This window comes from Pinus tabuliformis, chromosome 4_2, assembly GCF_031772625.1.
Source record: "Pinus tabuliformis cultivar Carrire ecotype Pingquan chromosome 4_2, CPIR1, whole genome shotgun sequence".
NCBI lineage: Eukaryota > Viridiplantae > Streptophyta > Pinopsida > Pinales > Pinaceae > Pinus > Pinus tabuliformis.
In genome coordinates this window covers 145,758,613-145,782,879 of record NC_142304.1, presented here as the reverse complement: position 1 = coordinate 145,782,879, position 24,267 = coordinate 145,758,613, and the positions used below count along the sequence as shown (strand labels likewise).

Sequence of the window (24,267 nt, the reverse complement as noted above, 5' to 3'; positions counted from 1 at the left end):
AATTTAAGATATTAACCAAAAAAAAACAGAGAATAACAAATAGAAGTTATAATGTCCTCTTACCATCTCTCTTTTAGATCTATAAGTTAAGATGTCCAACATAATAAGTCCTCTTACAATTTTTATTTCTATTAATGGTAAAGAAAAAACAATGAATTAGACCAATATGATATGTAAAATTTTTCAAATTAAAAATAATATCATAAAATTAAAAGTGTGAAAATAAACTAAAATGATCCCAAAAAACATTCAATATTTACACAATTATATTAAGACATAAAAATAAAAATAAAATAAAAACTACTAATATAAAAAAATCTAATAACTTAAAGTGTTTTTTTGCAATCTTTATAATCCACGAGTTAAACTGTAAATTAATGACTTGAACCAACATAATAAAAAAATAAAAAATAGATAAACTACTTGTTGTCTAGTATCATGGTTGTCCTTGATTGGGTCAACCTTGACCCATTTCCAGAGGAATGGTGCCCCCACAATACGCATCATTGCTACTCCCATAAGGGGTGGGGGTGGACTCGAAAAATCCTTTAGCCACACCAGCTTGGGGGTGGGGATATAAAAGTTCGATGGCTCAATGGAATAGGTGCTCAAACTGGAGAGGGAAATAAAAATGTTAATGGGAATCATTATCCTGTGTCAATTATGTGTAAAATGTTGATGGGAATTATTACTCTGTGTCAACTATAAGTTTATTATTTGATCCCACCACACTATGCCTTATTGTAAAGGAAAAGGAAGTCATGTCGTAAAGTGATTTGTACATTGTCGATATACAATATATGCAAAAACCTATGGACTGCAACAATAAAATTTAGCATTAAGTACCAGTGCTAACCGTAGCAAAGACGAGTTTACCCATAATCATACACCTATATTATATTCGTGATCTATGATAGAGAATTTGTTAGAGTTACCCATATGATACAAGGTGGGCATACTTGAGCCCATCTATTTCCATTCTTTCCATTCTTAAGTTAAGTTAAGTACAGTACAATATCTTCTAATAACCTATACAAAAGTCCATAGACAAAATCTTCTATTAGCCTATACCAAAGTTGTATGGACGAAAACAAACAATAAAATTGACACTCTCATAGGAATTGAAATTTGCAAACCTTGAAATGTGAATTTACACTTTTTAAAAACCAATATTCACAATATTCTTTTTTTAAATTCAAATTCCAATTTTAAAATAATGATATTTATGTTTTCAAAATCAAAATTGGTAATTTCTTAATAATATAGATTCGGTGGTATTAATCCAACTTTAATGTTCTAAATTATTAATCTAAATGTTAATTTAGTTGCTTGAATAATACACCATTTAATATTCCACCGAGTATATTTTTAATATTTTCGATGTTTATTATATGAGAGAATTTTTTTCTTTGTTGGAAGATTTGGTGGAGATTTGAAGATGGTAGAGAACTGAGTTAAGTTTCTCTAACTACTAATATAAAAAAAATTCATGACTAAGGTAGAGAGCGAGAGTCAGTGCTATTAACATTGACATAGTACTCAATGTGTAACGTCTATATTTACCAATATAAATCTATCTTAACCACCTATATAAGTAGATAGAGATCAAATTTTTATTTTTTCATGTACAAACTTATTTTAGAGTGCAAAAAACAATATGTAAATTATTATTGTTTAAATTGTATAACATATGCATTGAGTCGCACATTAAACTAGTTTCTTTGTTATTAATATATTTTTAAGTGTATGTCAATACTAATTCATATTAAAATATTTTATTCATAACTTTATTTTAGAATGTAAAAGACAATATGTAAATTTTTATTGTTTAAATTGTATAACATATGCATTGAGTCATTTTATCACCGCACATTAAACTAGTTTTTTTGTTATTAATATATTTTTAATTATATGTCAATATTAATTCATATTACAATATTTTATTCGGAAACTTTTATTTTATACAACATCAAAATATTTTCTTTTATTTTTTTTTCTATATATAGATATATATAAAGTTGATATTACATGCTGAAATATTTTTCAAAAGTATAAGGTTTAAACATCTTACTCACCTATGGTTTTTACTTCTAATTACTTTAGATGAAATTATATTAGGTTATATTTTTCTTTTTTATTATAGTGGACATGTAATTAAATGAAATTATATTAGTTTATATTTTTCTTTTTCATTACAGCGGACATTGTTTTTCTTCTATTTAGATAATTCCAAATTATTTTTTTTTCTATTTAGAGAATTTTTATTTTTATTTTAAGAGGGACAAACACGCTTACACATCACCTTCACACTAGGCTATAGAATGAGCCTCTAAGCTTAGCAAAAGTTATACTGTGAATGATTGAGCCAACTAGCTCATTCTACAACCCAATATGATGTATAAGTCTTGTTTGTTGGTCCTTTCGTTTATCCCCTTTAAAATAAAAATAAAAGCTAAAAATTATGTTCCAAATAGAAAAATAATATCGGCTATAATAAAAAAATGAATATAAGTTACAAAGTGTATGAGTAAGATGTTTAAATCTTATACTTATCAAAAATATTTCAACACGAGATTTAAGTAATAAATCTCGTAAACTATTTGAAGATCTATGTTAACTAATTTATGTCTATATCAGCTTCATATATATCTATATATACAAAAAATTTGTTAAAATAAAACATTTTAATCTTGTATATTAAAAATATTCAATGTGGGTTATCAAGGAAATATAGTATTTTAATAAGAACATATGCTTGAAAATATATCAATAATAAAATGATAAAATATCTTGATCTATGTAAAATATTTTAATATAAATTAGGTATATATTATATATCATTAAAAAAATGATGTATATATCATGAAAAGATTAAGTTTTTATGATTAAAATGTTTATTTGTTCATATATATATACTCTATTTAGCGTTAAAAATACAAATTAAAAAATGAAAAATAACACATTATATTTTCCACTTGAAAAAATCTCAAAGCGCATCCCTTTGCGCTCATATTAAATCTATACTTAAGATAAATCCATGGCTATGTAACCCAGATTGCAAATCAAAAAAATTTATTAAAAATATATTAAATTATTAATTAATTCCATAAATAGTGGTTAGCCTTTAGAGAAAGATGTATATTAAATGTGATCGCTTCATGCGATGCATGTCAAACACCACTGTTTCCTTTTTCATGTCGGGAGGGTCAGCACCTCTCACTTAGGTCAGTTATACGGAGCACGCTAATCTCAAGGGTAATTTTCCCTGAGGATTTGGTGAATGTTACCCATATATTAAAAAAAACAACCTTGCCAAACAATGAATATGTATGCGCATCATAACAAAGAACCAATTCGATTGCCAAACAATTAATATGCACATCATAAAAAAGACCAAACTCAATTTACGTTTGAGATATACACTACTGCACTTACAAGATCCATATATCCCAAGTTAAAAATCCAACAATGTACATCCCATTCTATATATCATGATAATGTATATAGCATTTATCACTATCATATACAGCGTTTATCACGATCATGTGATATTCGTTTGCTGCTCCTGGGAGGAATCCCTTTACACATCATTTTCTTTACGGAGGAGAAAAAAGTTTGCATATCATTTTCATTTAATGAAGGACAAAAGCTTTAGTACCAACTAAATTTAATTGCTTTGACTATGACATATATGAACAGTCAAGGAGAAAAGGTCAGTGCTAACTAAATTTAATTTAATTACTTTTAATATGACATCTTAGCAGAAGCAACGAGCCAAGTATATGAAATCATTGTAGAAAAAAATGCTACACGATTGTTTCCTAGAAAGGTCAAAATGCAATCCGTAAGGTTAGTTTGTGATTAGGTGATTCCAAAAGCATAACTTTGCACATCCGACTACAGAAAGTAACTCTGAGTAGACAATCATCTGGTTGGAACGCAATGTCGTTTCGGATCAGATGCTGGTAACCATTTAGTTCAGCTCAGATGTTGACTCTTTAGGGACCGGACCGGACTATGTATTTTAAATATTTTGCAACAACTTGAAACAAATTAAAAACCATTTAGCCACACGTTAAAGTTCCATGTCAAAATGCAGAAACTACCAAAGCTAATATTTGGCATTTCAGTCAAAATTGTGAGAAAATCCTTCTTTATAAACATGGCCGTTAATTAGTGAAGTTTTGGAAAAGAACATTGACTGCACATACCAAAAGCAATAAGAGAAACACGACTACTGCCCAAAGAGTAAAGCACAGGACTAATTTCAATACTCTGTAATGTGAAAGGTCAGAAGTAACATGACTTCTCCCTATATTAAGAAAGTTGAGTTATCAACTTTGAGGGCTACAATGGTACTCTAGGTCTTCCTCAGAGATCAAATAGAACTGAGGTGTTCTTGGACATTATCCATCAATCTCCAAAGGTCTAAACTCTATGTTTCTCAACGGTTACTTCCCTACTTCTATCACCAGTTGTAGATTCTACTATTTGATCATTAATCTCTATCTTCTGCTCATTGTCGGGCTTACCTCCCCAAGATAGATGTTGAAAAGTCTCGTTAAGCTTGGTAACGCCTTTTTCCATGGGTTCTACTGCTTGTGATACGGTTATCAGTACATCATTCACTATCTGCAAAGCAAAATGGCATGGCATAAGATCACGGAGATTTTCATCCAATGGGAAAATAACAACGTCCCAGTTTCAGAAATCACAGTCTACATGTTAACAAGGCAATTCCCAAAAGAACATACATGTTCACCCCCTCCAATAACAACATCTTGAACACTTTCTTTTATACTAGTTCCAAGACCCTCGACATTGGTCTCAAACAACCGTACAACGGAGGCCTTTTCTTTGCGGCCCCTTTCCTCATAGTCCTTTTGGGTCTCTGCTTTGGCAGCTGCAGTTCGAATTCTGACACTTGCTTGGTTCTCACCCATCAGCCGGTATGGTTCTGCAGGAAAGACAAATATATGGGCCGCTGCTGCAATAGCCATCTAAAATAAAATTATGAATCAACGTCCAATGCAAAATTAAATATAAGGTAACATCTAATCAGTTGTCAACGTAATTGACATTACCATATGTTATCATTCACCATCTTCTGCAAAGCATTGCAACAAATATAAAGAACATCCATCTAAAAGTTCATAAGCAAAGACTCGATGAAAGTTAGACTGTGTGATGAGTTCTACTTTTCATTCATTTCCTGAACTTGTAGATACAATTACAGAACTTCCTGAACTACGCCAACATGCTATTTATATTTACAGTGAGAACAACCTGCGAAGCATCTTAAACCTGTGACATGCAGCGAGAATCAGGGTAGCTACTGTTCTGTTATTGATGCAGGAGCATTCTTCAAAGTCTATAAGACCCATGAGTCTTATTTCACATTTAAGAAAGGGAGTGGGTTTCCTTAATCATTTTATTTTGAGGGGATTTTTAATTGTAAACTTGATTAATGAAGAATATATTTTGAATGTAGAGATTTGAGAGGAAGTTGAGTAATCTTAGGAAGAGTGAGGATTTGAGAGATTCAAAAGCTTCATTTAAAATTTGTTTGAGATAAAGGTGGAGCTGAAGAGATACTTTAGGAGGAAGTGAGAGATAGGGATCTGAGCTAAATTGATTCATGAATCCATTCTTGTATAAATTGTAATATCTTAGATAATTCAAGAGGTTAGACAGGTTAGCCAGAGGCTAGCTAGAGCGAGAGAGTTAGAAGATATTTACAGTAGAAGTGAGAATTTAGGAGGAGTGATAGATAGATTTTATGGAGAATCACTGAATCAGTCGAATGTGACTGGTTCCCTTGTAAATATTTTAATATCAAATCAGTGTGGATTTGTGGATACCATGTGTGGGAATTTGTATTTGTATGTGCTTTAATAGCCCTATAATGCATTTGATTGTGAACCTGTGAAATACTGTGGAATTCTGCACGAATAACATGAATGACTGATGGAAATTCTTTCACGAGATTAGTATTTAAATTGCTTAATTAAAACCTGTGTGTAAGCATGTAGAATCATGATTCCTTTTTGAATGGACAGAGAATCATAATGGGTCGTTGAATCCGATTGAAGGATCGAAATAAAGTCTTGGAGTAACATTGATTAAAGAAATATATGGATTAAGCTCAGGAGGGAGTCACGCAGCGGAACGACAGAAGGACCAAAACCATTGAAGAATGCCGTAAAAACACAAGTAAAGAGAAGGATGAGTAATGAAGTGTTGTTGCACAAGATCCGTTGGATCTTTATGATCAACGACCAGGATTAAGTTGCGGCAAGCAGAGCAGTTAATATCGCATCGGAGGAAAGCTTCAGGAGTGAATGAACCGACCTCATGCCTTGAGCGATTGCGATATGCGATTGAAGCGTGGACCGTCGGATCAGAAATAAGATCAACAGTGGAGGAGCCTTCTTAAATATCGCATCGCAATGTTATATTGATATGTGAACTAACCTCGGCGACAAGCGATCGCCGATGCGATCATCGAAGTGATTGCATCGCAAACATGTAACGGTATTGATCAGGGCAAAGAGTATTGAGGCATGCGATAAGAAGCGGACCCGATCAGTTATATGGGTGCGGTTAATGGTATTTGAAATCCGATAATGCATTATCGCATATCGGATGCGATAGTTCATGTGTAATGTGACCCGTGGAGATAGTGATTGCGATTGCGATAAAGCATGCATCGAAGAATGTGCAGAGACGTGGAAAAGCGCGGAAAAGGTAAGATTTCCTATGTTGTGGAGTATTTCTATTATAAAATAATTATAATAGAATATAGCGTGGATATGAGGATTTAGTTTAATGTGCGGTTATAGATATATTTGGGTTAATAAAAGGTTAACGAAGGTTTAAGAGGGGTGATTAAGTCCCGATAAAAGGAGAATGAGTTCCGATATAAAGGAAAGGGTGGTTTAATGGTTAGACTTTGTTAGTCTATAAATCATTCCGCATAGAGAATTGTTAATGGGCCTTAAACCTTAAGAATTGAAGATTTGACTCCTTAGAGAGTTAAAAAAACCTGGGACAAACAGGATTTATGCATAGTATATGCACACTGTGGGTATACGTATGATTTCCTGCATCAATTATTGTACCCATTTGTGCATCCAGATTCTAGAACACAAACAATATGTAACTTGAATCATACTCACATGACACACACTCAAACATGATTCAGGATTCTCATTCATGTTAGAGTAACTCCTACTTGCAATACAAGAAATGAGGAAAGTTAGAGATGAACATCTCGCTGAGAAGATAGTTATAGAGTTGGTTGAACTAAGTCATTATGGCCACATGTAGTTATATATGGGACCGGTATTAAGTGACATAGGAGATTGGTTTATTTTAATAGACTTCCCTCTGAGGTTTCTTGCTTCATATTTCTTCAGATATATTTGTATGTATACATTACAGACTATGAAATCCAACAGTTGGTATTAGAGCTAGAAATCTTTGATATCTGTAGAAGCTTCTAGCACATGTGATATCTACACACGCTTGTGAAAGAGCCAGAGGGTTGAGGATTTGTGAATAGAAGCTATGATAACATAATACTCTGTGGTACCACTGAGTGGGTGGAAATAAGAGAGGGAAATCGATTTCTGAAGAGTTTGTATAGTAACTACATAGAAAGGAATATCTTAAGGACTGTGTTAGCTGTCAAAGAGATTAGGGATAAGGATGCGGGTTAGGCTGTGTTTGAGATGCAGTTGCCAAGAGCAGCAGGTCCGAAAGCCACTGGAGTTGTGGTAGTTTTGGCAAAAAAATGAGGGCACGACCCGCAATATGCGTGTGCGGGAGTGGAATAAATTATTGTCTAATTAAATAGAAATCATTGCAATGAAAATTTTCTCTAAATGAAGTTGCTTCAAACAAAACATTCTTGAGCTCCGGAGAAGTTTGAAATGATGCAGCTACTGCAAAAAAAATGTTCTTGATCTGCATTGAAGTTTGAAAATATCGATTAGACAGACAGAGAAGTCGTTCCACCGTTGTGGAGTGATCGTGTGAGTGGAGGGGAGCCACCATTCTGTTATGATAATCCGCAGACTTCAGAAACCGTGGAACAGTGAACCACAGAGACATTGTAACCTACTGCGTGATTGTTTCTAGAGGCAGTAGGATTCTTTCAGTGATGTGTGAAGGAGAAGACCGTTCATCTATCAGAGTTGGAGAAGAGCTTTGGCAGAACAACACACATAGGCGTCGAACAACAATGAAAGAAAGAAGAAATGGGTTTTAACTTTTAACCATAGTTACCAAGTTCTAAATTCAATTGGGTAAGAGAAAAATTACACTTCTTCCAAACCAATACTGGAAAAATTGGGAGTATACATCTTACAAATACTCAAATCTTCCTTTATTTATTTATTTATTCGGAAGTGATAAAGAAAACTAGTGAATTCTCCAACACTGATCCACTCTGTTTAAAATCTTATAATGTTATAGACATTTTCAGTTTAAAATAGTCCAAAAACATTGAAAAATGTTCCAAATTTGTTGATATTACATAATGGACAAAAATATAAATAAAATTTGTTAATAACAAAACAAAATCTCAAAGATCTAGATATAAAAAATAAGCTTGAAGTGATTTCCACATATTTGACACAGGGATTCGGGTTGGATTCGAAGGATACAGGGATTTGAAAGTTACGGGGATTCGAGTGTCAGATTCAGACATGTTGACCCCTCGGAACCAAACCGGACACGTTTGGATACGCTATATATCTATATATCTATATCTATATCTATATATATATATCCGAACGTGTCCGGTTCGGTTCCGAGGGGTCAACATGTCATCCAATAGGAGAAAGACAAGATAGCAAGATAAAGATACTATAGTTTTCTCATTAAGTCATCAACATCAAAATGTGTTACATAAGTAGTGCAATGCTAATGGCAAATAGAAATAACAAATACAAAACAACTACAAGTATACAAGCCTCAAGGCAGTAGGTAGCTCATGACTCATGAATCATCAATCCTCATATTCATCATCAAAATCAGCGTTACTGTCCTCATCATCATGGTCACCACTGCTCTCCTTTGTTGCATCCTCCTCCCTTGTATCCAAAGTCATCTCTGCATCTACTAGTGTGGAGGATGACCCCTCTACGGTGTCACCATCATCAAATCTGACAAGCTCTAGCATTGGATCATTGAGATCCAAGTTGGTCAATGTCAACTCAACACTGTTGTCCAGACCCATATCATCAGGAAAGACATCCCATATCTTTGTCTTTCCCTTCAACCACTCATCCCTCTGCCTGAAAATAAGACAAAGGTTGGTGTGCACATACACCATTGTCTCTGCCCTAGACTGCTCAACCTGCTCTTCTTGACACTATACAAATTCCCATATGTGCTCCAATTCCTCTCGCAACAAGAAGATGAAGTCACCTGAGAGAGGAGCCTCATGGCTAACTCCATGATTTTCCCACCAAGAATAGGGCTTCTTAGCCCCCTGTCTCTAATAAGATCATACTCTGCAAATCGACCACTGCCAGTGGAAAACTTTGCAAAGGCATCCTCCACCTCATCAAGGGATGCTCTATCCTGAAAAACTCGCCTAAATGCATCTTTCCTCCCCTGTGAGATTTCACCATCCATGTGAAGAGGGAATCTTCGGGAAGGTTCACCATTCAGCGACTCATGGCCATAGTAGTTTGGGTTCAATCAGTGAGCCATTAGTGTGCAATTCTTGTCCCATCTGCTAACAAGAATATCCTGTATAGTGGTGAAGAAGGCCTATGATGATGTCTCATACTTGGGGCACTCACTCTGTAAAATAATGCTCCTCACAGACTTAATCAAGGAATCCCATCCTTCATAAACCTCTCCTAGGATGGTTTGGTATGTACCTGCAAATCTAAGCAAAGAAATGATAGGGTCTGTGATCGGAATAAGTAGATCTACCCTCTCCCACCAAGCATCATCTAACATTGTGTCTTGCACTCTTTTAGGGGCTACTTGATCTGTCTTTCTCCAAAAATACCAAAACATTGAAATAACCATGGCCCCAAGAGCAGTCTTAACCTCCCTCAACCTCTTCAACATGATGCATGAAGAGGCAAACCATGTATCAACAATCTTTAACAATGATAGATTGTTGTACTCCTTGTAGATAGTGAGGGCATTTGTATGATTTTGTACAAAGTTACAAATATGTCATGCATCCTCAATAATGTTACCAGTCCAAATCACATCAGAAGCAATAGATTTTAGTGCTAAGTTCAATGAATGGACAATGCAAGGTGTCCAAAACACTTGTGGATATTTAGCTTCCACAATCATGCCAGCAGCGTTGCAAACAAGTGCATTATCTGCAATGATTTGCACACACAAATCAACACCTACATCTTTAATAACTTTAGTAAACAACTCACCCATATATTGTGCATCCTTGTATTGTCCAAGTATATCCATTGCTTTCAAGAAAACTGGACCATTCAAGGAAGACACCATGAAGTTGATGAGTGGGTGTCACGCCAGATCTGTCCATCCATCGAAAACAATGCTAACCCTAGATGTTGGCCATGATGCTTTAATAGGCTCAAGGATTTTTTCCACCTCTCTTTTTTCCTTCGTCAACAATGTGGTTCTAAGCTTCTCTGACCCATGAGGCACATACCCCGATGGAGCCCCTTGAGTTAGAGCTCAGCACCTCTCAATAAATAGAGGTGAGCATGCAACATGAAAGAATATGAAGTTTTGATAGAAAAAAAGGCAATGGTGAGATCAAACTCTTCCAGTTTCTCATTCTGAAAAATTTTGTCCATTGGACCAAGTGAAATTGTCTTTCTTTTTGCAGCTTTTCCCCCACCAGAACTCTCAAATGGGAATTTGTTGTTGCTTTTCCTCAAGAATGGAAGTGGGTCATCATTCTTGGTTTTTTATTTATTTTGCAGTCACAAATGCCATACCAATATTAGACTCTCTTAGCATTTCTTTCCTCTTTGGTAAAGGCACATTTGTACAAGCTCCAATTCCACAACTTGGTAAAGCCAACAAACGACCTTTCACACGGAAATATGTGCTCTTGAAAGTATTGTGGCAATAGTTGCATTTCAAATTCACATTGCCTCTTCTCTTCACCTTGCTGAGTGGCCCTTGCTCTCTTGTGACATATTTCCACAAACGATATTTGTCACCTTGAGGAGGAAGTTTTCCCTCAACATTTGAAGTTGTTGTTGTAGCCCCACTTGCAATAGAGGGAACACTTGCAGACCCTGATAAAATTGGAAGATCAGGGGCATCTCCAATGGGGACATTCTTCCCCTTCCTTTGCCTTTTCCCTGCTGCCCTTGATTGAGCCATGAATGTTGTAAAAAAATAAACAAAAAATGCACAAAAATGTAAAAGAAATTCACATGCAAACTATTGTAATAAAAATGCAAAAAAATGATAGAGAAAATGCACTTACCTACTGCTTGAATCTCCTTGAAAATGCTCCCATACCCTTTGCTCCTTGCTCCCAAACACCCACAACAAACCCACATTACAAAGTAAACAAGTGAATGTGCAAATAGAATGGGGAAATAAGCCTTTATAATGCCACGCGGGTTCTTGTTTTCTGGGTTCGTGTCCGAAAATCGGGACACGACATCTTCGATCGGGGCACATTCCGGATTCGAACGTGTCCCGATGAGACACAACGTGTCCTGATTTTCGGACACGAATCCACCCAAATCACCGAATTCAGGGCGTGTAGGGCCTGGGGGTTGAATTTGGTTTCTTAGTATAAGACTAAAACTATCTAAAGACTTTGAGATCATTTAATTGTATGATATAAATTTATTCAACAACAATATCAACAAATTAATTTTTTAGGTTGTAATTCCATCAAAAAAAATTCCTATAATCAGCACCAAGGCTCACGATTTCAGTGAACAGCGACCTAGTAATGGCAATCTTTCGTGCTTTTGATTTCAAAGTGTACAAGTACCTGGTATTGTTATCTCGATGAGTGCCCCCAACTTCACAACCATCCCCTCACTGAATAAATTATCTCAAGAGCTTGTTGTTAGGGAATTCGTCTATCCCTACTATCCTTGAAGGCTTCGCATTTCAAAATAAAACATTTTTTTGTCTCCACTTTTCTAAAAGTGCAGAAAGTAAACTCTCTTCCCAATCTTCTTTTGGTCTTTTTGAGCATCCAATTTGACAACCTAGTTTTTTGGTCTTTTCCAACATCCAAATTGATAACCTAGTTGTGAGAGTTAGTTCTTAAACACAACCTCCAAAGATTCAAGGTACTGAGGTATTATTCACATCAAAAATATGAAAGTTTGGAAATATGCAGAGCGAAATAAGTTGAGTGGAAAAGCAAGCCTTTTCAATTTTATGAAGTGTTATATTAAAATTTCATGGAGATAAAAAAATACTTTTTTAAAAGAAATGGTCATTCAAAAACAAAAATCTCTGCAATGATCTCAAAGTGATGTAACGGTATCTAGGTTTAAAGTAAGATGTACAAGGAAAATTAAATGAGAGTAAAAAAGAAATGCTTGGTTACATGAAAGGTGTGGGTTGGTGTCATAAAGAGGTAAATGAGAATTAAAAAGTTATGTATATGGAGTAATTATCACATTGTGATGACTTCCAGGAAAAACATTTTTTGAATTTTTTTTGCAATTTTTTGAATATTTTTTTAAATGATGATGTAAATATGCATTTGTCATTCTTTGAAAAATGCATGATCAGTTGTACCAATATCTCAAAAAGTTTTATCCTATAAAAGTCTAGGCATAGACAAGTTGTTTATCCCCTATTGTTTTGTAACCCCTGTTGAATCAAGATGCACATGTAGTAATCATATATCGTCATTGCATAGAGAGGATGTGACATCAATTTGTGGAATTAACCATTAGAGTAGGTAGAGAGTGCCGATGACTTCAAGCAAAAACATTTTTTGATTTTTTTTTTGCATTTTTTGAATTTTTTTTGAAATGACGATGTAAAGATGTATTTGTCATTCTTTGAAAAATGCATGATCAGTTGTACCAATATCTCAAAAAGTTTTATCCTATAAAAGTCTAGGCATAGACAAGTTGTTTATCCCTTATTGTTTTGTAACCCTTGTTGAATCACGTTGCACATGTAGTAATCATATATCGTGCATTCTCTTATGCATAGAGAGGATGTGACATCAATTTGTGGAATTAACCATTAGAGTACGTAGAGAGTGTCAGGGGTACTCATTGTTAATTTTTGCTGCTCGGTGACAAATTTCAACCATGGGACTAGATTCTTCTTTTCGAGAAGACCAATTTTGACTATTGAATTGCTCAATTTGGACAAGAGAAGGTGTATTTTTGAATTAAAGCCCACATGTGCACAAAAGGTCAGGTCGGCCCAAAAGAGAAATTAGACACCCATGGATGGCTATAAATACAAGTCAAGTGACCCTCATTGGACATCACCATGAAGCATTCTTCTATTATTCTTTTTTTGGTTTTGGCTCACATAGGTTTGAGATGGTTCATGGAAGTTTGCTCGCAAAGGTTTGAGATTGCAAGGTCTGAAGCTTGCACATGTGCTAAGGTTTTGGTTTCCAATCACAGATAGTTTTCGGTCACAACCGTCGACACACAGGCTCATGCGTGTAGTTGGAGGGTTTCAACCGCATTCACATCACTCTTTGCATGCGATTAGGACCTAGGGTTTGGTTTTATCAGTTGACCACATTTTTTTCTCGTTGATCGCAAGGTTTAGCGAATGACCACAGATAGTGACAGTGGATCGCAGGCTTTTGAATCAGGGTTTTGATTATTGGCATTGTTGAGTTCATCTCATGAGGTTATTTAGTTGATTTTGGTATATAAAATTATGGTTAAAGATATGGATTATTGTACTCTCTGCTGAATCATTCAATGACAATCTAATAAGAAGAATTTGAAAGGGTTTTCCTCGTAGTGGGTTTTTCCCCGGTCTCCAACGAATCCTGGTGTCTCTATGTGTGAATGTTCTTCTATTGTTTTTTTGTGTTCCGTTGCATTGATGATAATATTGTTCTTTCTATATAGTTTCATACGTTGCTGAATAATGATGTAGATCTTAATAATGTTATGATGTTGTAGGGTGAATTTACTATGGAAATAATGAAATGCAATTATCAAAGCAAAGAACAATATAGCCCTAAGGAAAATTAAAATGGTATCAAAGCTGGGCTGAAGAAAATTAATTGAAGATCACCCCTATGAAGACACATTTGATGGAAGCAAGAGAAGATGAACGAGACCTAAAAGAATACTAGGGTTTGAATGAAACCATGGGGAATCTAGTTACTAGGGTTTGATGGATATTATGAGGTTAGGGTTTGGAAGAAATCTTGGATTATGTCAAATATTTGAGATAAGCACTCTAAAAAACAAGTGTGAAGATGTTTTAGCACATGTGATAGGTTTGATGTAACCCTAGATGGGATAGTCTCAATTAGGCCTTGGTTATAGATGAAATCAAAGAATATATTGAACGCAACATTGTTATATGGATGATGGACAGTCATAACTCTTGAAGGTTGGTTCAAGAGGGATATGATCACCTCTCGTTAAAGATAAGTACTATTTCTATTTATGTTACTATTTTATGTCTTTAATTTTGTTTAGATTTGATTATTGATTATACTTCCTGCATGTATATTTGAGTATTGGGATACTTCTAACCTCCTAATGGGATGCGATAAGTGGATCCTTCTTGAGGATCATCTGAGGTACAAGAAAATAAGGGTAGTGTAGGAAGAGAAGAGCTAGTGCTGGAAAAGGAAAAAAGGCACCTGATGAAAAGTTGACAAAGTGCTCCAATTACCAATGTCAAGGTGCACAGGTATCTGAATACTACAAGGTATGTATGGTGTATTGTTTCAATGTTTCAGCTACAATATTGGATGGCAAGGTAAGCCCTAAGGTATGACGAAAGTATCACCTTCACAAATGTCTTATGCATGCAGATAAAAGTTTGAGTTATGGCACATGTGATATATATTAGTGCTCCTGATATTTGGCAAGCATCTGTCATTTTAGACATGATGGATTTCTTGATCCCATAAAGAAGGCTAGCACATTGATTCTTACAGCTTGATACTATTGATAATGTTTGTGATAAGTATGGTAACCCTAATGATAAAAGTGTAACAATAAGATTATTGCTCAAGATCTCCTTGTTGACTTTGGCTTAGTAATTTTGACAATATGGTAAAATTGAATGACCTGACTTGATGATTGAATAAATAGTAATGTAGTGATTATAATCTCCGATGTATGATGATACACTTGTTAGTTGCCCTAATAATATGACTCTAACCCTTGATGAAAGTTTGATGTCATGTTTATATACGATGATGAAGTAGTTGACGCTAACATGTTATGACCATGATGAATATATGTGTTAGAACCTAATATAGTTGGATTTCATGATCTAACAGTTCTACTGATGCATGACAGTATTATGATAGACAGATTGATGTTTTGAATGATGATGATTGAAGTGGTTTCCCATTAAGAGGGAGAAACTCTCCATAAGATCCCTACACCTATTATCATTTGTATTAAATGTATAGAAGATTATTTATTGTTGAAGTAATATCTTTAGACATAAATAAGACAAATATTTGATGTTGTTGGTCTGCAGCAAGTTCTAATCTGAGAAGAGAGGATTTTTCTTAGTCAAGGCCCCAACCACACTGAAGAAGGCTTAAGAGTGAGGTTATAGGGCTCCCAACCACACAAAAAAGGGCCTATGGGTGTGGTTGTGCCTGTAGGTCACAAAAATTGAAGCCTTATGCATGATATCAGGAGTGCACTTGGAGTATGACAGTTCTACAGATATGGAGCAAACAATAGAAATTTCTATGAGCGGAGATGTTTGAATGTTTGACTTACTAAAGATAATGTGAATGTGTTGACTAAAATTGTCTTTGCAGGGAACCGAAATATGCATATCAATATGTCATTCTGATTTGATCATTGAAGCTAGTATTTTTTGGCTTATTAGTTTAATATAAATGAGCAACATTGGAACTTTGACATGATGCCTGATACTTCACAGATATGCTTTGACTTATGGATTAATTGAATTCAGTGATAACAAATTAGAGTTCTCAATAACTGTTGATTTGCTTTGATGACAATGCTATGTGGGCATAGTGACTTTCAATGATTAATGTTGGCATTGATTTTGTATTGGCTTCATTGGCTTTGGCGCATTGGTTGAAGTATAAACAGTTGTGACTTATCCTTGGTATATGCATTTGCATCTAGTGACATAAATAATTCATATTATAACTATGTGGATGGTCGATGGAATTTGATATTGCTTAATAACAATTTGTTGACATGACAATAGATAATGTTGACACCTAATCTTCATGATTGGGGGAATTTGTAAATAAATAAATTAGGAATGTGAACAGTCATCGAGAGATGAACTGAACAATCACTCCTATTGTATATAACAATAACCTACCTATGGAATAATAGATGAATCAGTTTTACTGCCTTTGGAGAGTTACTGCCTGGCCTGACATGGTATCAGAGCCAGCTCCTTGTTTTAGCTATTATGCTCCTGTAACTCCTCTGTCCTTCCAGCGCTGCTCTGCCTCTGTCCTGAAATAATTTGCCACTGCCATATTCCCCTCTGTCTTGACATAACCTGTGCTCTGCTCCATATTCCATTGCCTGCCCAGATATGCGTTGGTGCCTCTATGCATAACCGTCCGAGCTCATTCCGCCATGTTCTAGTTGTTTTGGGGCGGCAGGCTTGTCCGAGCTCATTTCGCTCTCTGCGCTTCTATGAATGTTGCCACTGTTCCATAATTTTTTTTAAAAACGTTGTCTCATATGTTTAAAGCACTGTCTATATGTATTTTTTTTAAAACGTTGTCTCATATGTTTAAAGCGTTGTCTGTCTGTCTGCAAATCGGTCATTTCCGCCTTCAAGTTCTCCAATTCGGTGCTCAAAAGATTGAGACAAGCCGTGAGCTTGCACAGTATATTGATCGAATTCCGCCTGACATGGTATCGTATGGTATCGTATGGTATCTCACTGCTTTGTGCTTGATCGAATTCCGCCTGACAGGGTATCGTATGGTATCTCACTGCTTTGTGCTTGATCGAATTCCACCTGACATGGTATCGTATGGTATCTCAAATCATTTCGATCAGCATCTGACTGTAAATATATCTCTGTATTAAAGTTTTTGGGTGCATATTCATGATATGCGCCACCTATGGTTTCATTCGAACAAAGCCCACTCCCCAAACATTTTGTTGTCTTACCATTGGATTGAGCAGTCTAAGTTGGCTCAGCGGATATAGATTCAAATGAAGTTTTGAATGGTGTTGTTTTAAAATGCGCAATATTAAATTATTGCTCAGTTCAGTTTCGTGTTCAGTTTGGTGCGTTTAGCTTGAATGATATTAACGCCTTTTTTTAGTATTGTGAACTGTGGAGTGAACGCTATTTGAATAGTTCAGCACCGTGCGGTTGAAACAGTATTTAAATTGCGGTTTTATTAAGTAATATACACCGCCTATGAACTGCATTTGAATAGGTCCAGCGAGTGGTCTATGGTATATATATTGAATGATTGATCCAGGTGGATATTGGTGGCCACCTGCCAGGTCCACCTGGACCCCCACCATTGTCTTTCTCAGCATTTTCAGTTTCCTTAATTGTAGCACAGTTTACTATTTTTAGCAGTTTTCGGGTCCTGAACTTCCGGAGCCGTTTTGAGGCCCTAAACGACGTTTTTTTGGAATTCTGGGGCGATCGAGCCCTATTGTTGCCTCCCAAAGTGGTAGTACTTGGATAGATCTTTCTAACGAGCTATCGTACGCGTCAAACGGAGATCGTATGCCAAAGTTACGACCCCGGGAAATTGATGTACCAATTTACCCAAACGGGGCCCACAATTTGGCGTTTCATCTTCTAGGGTTAGGTTTCGGTATGTGAAGGGTTTTCCATTGTTTCTCAACAATAAATAGGCCTTCGAGCCTCATTGTAATACAGTTCAGAGGCATGTAGCCATCACATCTCTTCTCAGAGATAAGCTACCATCGCCCTAGCTAGTTTATTGCCATTTCTGTTTGTAAGCATATGTCAGTATTTTCCATTAATGAAATGAAGTATTATTTCCGCTGCATCTTTGTGTATATGGTTATCTCTGTAATTTGTTGTGTTCCTGTTTAAATCTGGATCAGTGGTATCAGAGCGGTCTGCTTTTTCTCTGTTTTTCTTTGCATGTCCCCAACAAGGTCGGGATATAAGGAGTTAGGGCTTGAACTGGTTGAACCTTTGCAAGACCAGCCTCGCAAATCCCGACGGCCTCCCATGGCGGACGAGAAGAAAGACGAGGGGGCAGGAGATCCCATCAAAATCTTGCTCGAAGAAGCGCTCGAGCGACAACGGAACGCGATGATGGACAGCTTTGCGCAGATCCTTCAGCGGCTACCCAGAAGCGGCGCATCGGCTTCCAGCAGCTCCTCTGGAAACGCCACACCCTTTAAGGTACAAGTTAATTTTGAAATCCCCATATTCGAGGGTCAGATAGACGCCGATGCCGTAGATAAATGGTTAAATCTGCTAGAGGGTTATTTTTCTGTTCATGAATTTTCGAGTCGGGAAAAGATTGTTTTTGCTCTTCTCAAAGCAGCCCCCCACGTCAAGGACTGGTGGGAAACCTACTGCGAGCAGAAGGATGAAAGTACTGGCTCACTATTTTCAGCCGCACCCACCTGGGATTCGTTCCGGGATGCCATCAAGGAGCAGTACTACCCTGTCGGAAGCTATGAGGATGAATACATAAAGTGGACCACGCTGCGGCAGGGAAGGGACCAAGATGTGCCGGAGTTCACCAATCTTTTCCATACCCTTCGCACAAAGTTGGGTATCAAGGATTCGGAGCAACATTTGATACTCAAATACCGTGGCTGCCTGCACAAGTACATCCAGGAAGAAATACAGTTCCTAAACATCCCCTCGCTCGGCGCAGCATACCGGTATGCCGTCAAAGTCGAGCAGAAGTTTAAACAAAAGAAGCGAGACTTTGGATCTGCGAATCCAAAGCAGGGGAAAGGTGCCCCTAAACCACAGAACAAAGGACAAAGCCAAGGCGGGACAGCCCAAGACAACCAGCTGAAGCTGCAAGCAAAGAGCAACGCCGCGAAGCCGAGAAAGGACACTGGAAAATGGTGCGAGTTCCATAAGAGTTCCACTCACAACACAAGTGAGTGTCGGGCCAAACAGTCACTGGTGGCTGAGCTAAAGGTTTCAGAATCAGATGCATGTTCCGACTCTGAGTCAGAACCCGATAAGGGGTATGAAAAAGGGAAGCAGATCATTGATGCGGATCCCAGCGCCACTGTTGCTACCGCAAAGATCCAGAAAAATGAACCCGAAGATCCAGAGGAGGAGCGTCTCTTCCACTCCCAGATGTGGGTCAAGGGCTCCCCGATACAGTTCATTGTTGATAGCGGGAGTCAAAAGAACCTCATTTCGGCAGAGGTCGTGAAGCGGTTGGGCTTACCGACCACAGCACATCCACAACCATACACCATTGGGTGGCTTTACCAAGGGCGAGATCTTCGCGTGAGCCAGCAGTGTCGCCTTCCATACAACATCAAGCCCTTCACGGATGAGGTATTGTGTGACATTGCTCCCCTTGAAGTTTGTGATGTATTACTAGGACAACCATACTTGTGGAAGCGACATGCTGTGTATGAATCAAGGCCCCGTGCTGTTATTATTACATTGGGAAATAAGTTGTTCAAGATACCAGAGGTACCACCACCTGCCGCCATCTCTTTGATTACTGCAAAACAATGTAGTAAGATCATTTCCAAAACCAGGAAATTTGTTTTCCTGATGATACGCCCTCAAGGGAAGAAGAAGACAGTGGCCGCGGCCTCCAAACGAGGTCCCTCTGCACGGCAGCTACAAATGGACAAGATTGTGGAGGAGTACAAAGACATCTTCACCTCCCCGGCAGGGGTTCCTCTGCACTGTCAAGTCAAGCACTCCATTGATCTGACCCCAGGTGCGCCGCTACCCAATGGACCAATTTATCGGCGCTCCGTTCTGGAGAACAATGAAATCAAGAGGCAGATTCAGGAGCTCCTACAGAAAGGTCACATCCGTCCGAGTTCTTCGCCCTGTGGGAGCCCGATAGTGTTGGTACAGAAGAAGGATGGGACGTGGAGACTCTGTATTGACTATCGGGCGCTGAACAAGATCACTGTCCGTAATAGGTACCCGATCCCGCGGATTGATGACCTCCTAGACCAACTAAAGGGGGCGAAATATTTCAGCAAGATCGATCTGAAGTCAGGATATCACCAGGTACCAATTGAACCCTCAGATGTGTGGAAGACTGCCTTCAAATCCAAGGAGGGCCTCTTCGAATGGTTGGTCATGCCTTTCGGATTGACGAATGCTCCTGCAACCTTTATGAGGCTAATGGATGACATCTTGCGGCCATTCACCAACTCCTTTGTAGTAGTATACTTGGATGACATTCTGATCTTCAGCCAGAGTTGGGAAGAGCACCTCCACCACATCCGACAGGTTCTCCAAACACTGCGGCAACACAAGCTATGTGCCAATTTGGAGAAATGCACTTTTGGCATGATCGAGGTCCAGTATCTGGGATACATCATTGATGAACAGGGGGTGCATGTCGATCCAGCCAAGGTCCAAGTCATTCGGGATTGGCCCTCTCCAACCACTCTAACAGAGCTCCGCAGCTTTCTAGGTCTTGCCAACTTCTACCGCAGGTTTGTGTTGGGATTTTCTCATATTTCTTGGCCCTTGAGTCAAGTCACCAAGGGCGGGGCGAAAGCAAAATTCTTTTGGTCTGAATCTCAACAGAAGGCATTCAAGGAGTTGAAGGATCGCCTCTGCACGGCACCAGTGCTCGCGTTACCAGATTTACAACAACCATTTGAGGTCGAGACAGATGCCTCTGACTATGCTATTGGGGCAGTCCTTACTCAACATGGACATCCAGTGGCATATCACAGTGAAACACTTTCAGACACAGTCCGGAAGTACCCCACTTATGATAAAGAGATGTATTCCATTGTACAGGCCTGCCGACAATGGAAGCATTACATTTTGGGGAAGGAAACGGTCATCCACACAGACCACCGACCTCTGCAATTCATACAGACCCAAGGGAAATTGCAGAATGATCGCCATCAGAAGTGGTCTACATACCTGCAACAGTTTCACTTGAATATCAAGTATAAAAAGGGCAGCACCAATAATGTTGCAGATTGCCTCAGTCGACCACCGATCATGGCGCTAACCACCGTGCTCAACTCTTGCGGGCACGAGACTTCTGATTGGCCACTTCTCTACAAAAGCGACCCAGAATTCGGCCACACATACCAGACACTCTTGGAGGGTCGGCAGGTTGCAGATTTTCACCTCCAGGATGCCCTATTATGCCACCTCGGTCACCTTTGTGTTCCTTCAAGCGAGCGTGCCAAGATGATTTGGGAAGCACACTACAGTCGGGCTGCTGGGCATTTCGGGGTCGAGAAAACAGTGGCAGTACTGCAAAACTATTTCTATTGGCCGAATCTTCGACAGGATGTTGGGAAGTACATCCGATCATGTACTGCCTGTGCCATTGCCAAACCGACCATTAAGAAGCAAGGCCTCTATACCCCGTTGCCTACCCCTAGTCGACCTTGGGAATCCATCTCCATGGATTACATGTCAGGCCTTCCTTCCACTAAGCATGGAAATGACTGTGTTTTTGTGGTCGTCGACAGGTTCTCAAAGATGGCCATTATGATGGCCTGCAAGAAGAATATCACAGCAGAAGCCACTGCTAAACTCTTCTTTGAACGAGTGTGGGTGCACTTTGGGATCCCACAGTCTATCATCTCAGATCGGGACAGTCGGTTTCTCAGCACATTTTGGTCCAGTCTCTGGTCAATGCTGGACACCAAACTCACGAAGTCCACAGCCTTCCATCCTCAAACTGATGGCCAGACAGAGGTTGTCAACAGGATGATTGTGCACATTCTGCGCATGTATAACTCAAAGCATCCACGCACATGGGACGAGAGCCTCCCCTATGTTCAGCACAGCTACAACCGAGCTCTTCACAGCTCCACTGGCCATAGCCCTTTTCAGGTGGGTTTAGGATTCCAGCCACTATGCCCCATTGATGTGGCCATGCCACTTGCAGCTACTCACATGAATTCAGCTCATGTCCAGTCCGAAACAGATAAGGCCACCAGCTTCATTGAGCGCATCCAACATATTCGCCAGCAGGTCCATGACATTCTTGAGAAATCAAATGCCAAGTACAAGCAGCGACATGATCAACACCGGGTGCCACACAAGTTTCAGGTGGGCGACAAAGTCTGGTTGCATTTGCAAAAGGAACGCCTTACTGGAGCCTATCGGAAATTGAGACCACTTCGATATGGTCCTTACACCATTACTAAGGCTATGGGAGACAATGCATTTGAGCTCAGCATTCCCCCATTCCTTGGCCTGCACTCAGTGTTCAATGTGGACCGCCTTCGGCCATACTTTCCACCATTGCTAGACACATCCGACATTGCAGAACAGCTCAAACCCACAGAATTAAATCCCGATTGCATGGAACAAGCTGCAACTGATCGGATCATGGACACACAGATCAAGAACACTCGCCAACAGCATATCCAACTGTATTGAGTTGTCAAAGCAGGCCAACTCCTTCAGCAGGGCAAGTGGCTCACCAGGGAACAAGTTCAGCAGAGGTTTCCTCATCTCATGGAGGAGCTCAACGCAATGGGGACCATTGCTTCCTAAGGGGGGAGGAATGATCCAGGTGGATATTGGTGGCCACCTGCCAGGTCCACCTGGACCCCCACCATTGTCTTTCTCAGCATTTTCAGTTTCCTTAATTGTAGCACAGTTTACTATTTTTAGCAGTTTTCGGGTCCTGAACTTCCGGAGCCGTTTTGAGGCCCTAAACGACGTTTTTTTGGAATTCTGGGGCGACCGAGCCCTATTGTTGCCTCCCAAAGTGGCAGTACTCGGATAGATCTTTCTAACGAGCTATCGTACGCGTCAAACGGAGATCGTATGCCAAAGTTACGACCCCGGGAAATTGATGTACCAATTTACCCAAACGGGGCCCACAATTTGGCGTTTCATCTTCTAGGGTTAGGTTTCGGTATGTGAAGGGTTTTCCATTGTTTCTCAACAATAAATAGGCCTTCGAGCCTCATTGTAATACAGTTCAGAGGCATGTAGCCATCACATCTCTTCTCAGAGATAAGCTACCATCGCCCTAGCTAGTTTATTGCCATTTCTGTTTGTAAGCATATGTCAGTATTTTCCATTAATGAAATGAAGTATTATTTCCGCTGCATCTTTGTGTATATGGTTATCTCTGTAATTTGTTGCGTTCCTGTTTAAATCTGGATCAATGATATATATATATATATATTGAATGGTTTTCATTTGTGCGTGGAGCTCTTGCTTAAAAGAAAATAAAAGTGGAGATGATATGGAAATATTATATGAGGATATTTTATAAATTTTGGAGACATTTGAAGAAAACATAGTGCATAAAGAATTTGAAATATTTTTGCCCTTTTGAGTACAATTTCACTGTATATCAGCAGAAGTTTTTTTTACATAATGCATTCAATCATCTCTATGGTACGAATAGTCCTCACTGGCAAGGAGAACTATCCTGAATGGTCCCGAATGATAAAACACACCCTCATCTTCAATGAGTTGTGGAAAGGAGTGTGTGTTGGAGAAAGAGACAATGACCCAATGCAGCCTACATCAGACAAAGAGCTCGTCATTTGGGAAAACAAGAATAGCAAAGCCTATGCATTAATCGCAGCCTCTGTAAATGAAGAGGTGAGTCGCCATATTTTATCATATTCAACTGCCTTTGAAGCTTTACAAAAGCTGAAAGAACTCTACGACTCACATTCTGCACTTGAAGTTGTTCAGCTCATGATTAAACTCTTCACTCTTGAACTGAAAAATAATGATCTTCTTGCTCTTGCATCTAAAGTAAAGTCTATAATGCATGATATCAAATCCACTAAGCTTGAGCTGGATATCCCTCTTATTGCTTTTCTCAAGGCACTCTATCCTACCTACTCCAATTATCTTGAGTCTTTACAAGCAAATGGAAATCTTAAAGATATAACCTTTGACTCTCTTGTGAAAAAGTTTTCTGAAAGAGAGAAAGCCTTTGGAAAGAAG

General features: G+C 38.4%; 1 protein-coding gene across 2 annotated transcripts in view; it reads right to left on the bottom strand.

Annotated features, from left to right (window-relative positions):
• Positions 1-4,238: 4,238 nt before the first annotated feature.
• The window catches only part of LOC149168626 (organic solute transporter ostalpha protein (DUF300)), a 321,148-nt gene continuing 301,119 nt past the window's right edge, over positions 4,239-24,267 (bottom strand). For both annotated transcript variants that reach the window (XM_089428352.1, XM_089428353.1), the window contains 2 exons: positions 4,755-5,000; positions 4,239-4,632 (listed from right to left, as the gene is read on the bottom strand). In XM_089428352.1, coding sequence (XP_089284478.1) covers positions 4,429-4,632; positions 4,755-5,000 — 450 coding nt within the window. In that variant the 3' untranslated portion in view covers positions 4,239-4,428. The remainder of the gene's footprint in view (positions 4,633-4,754; positions 5,001-24,267) is intronic.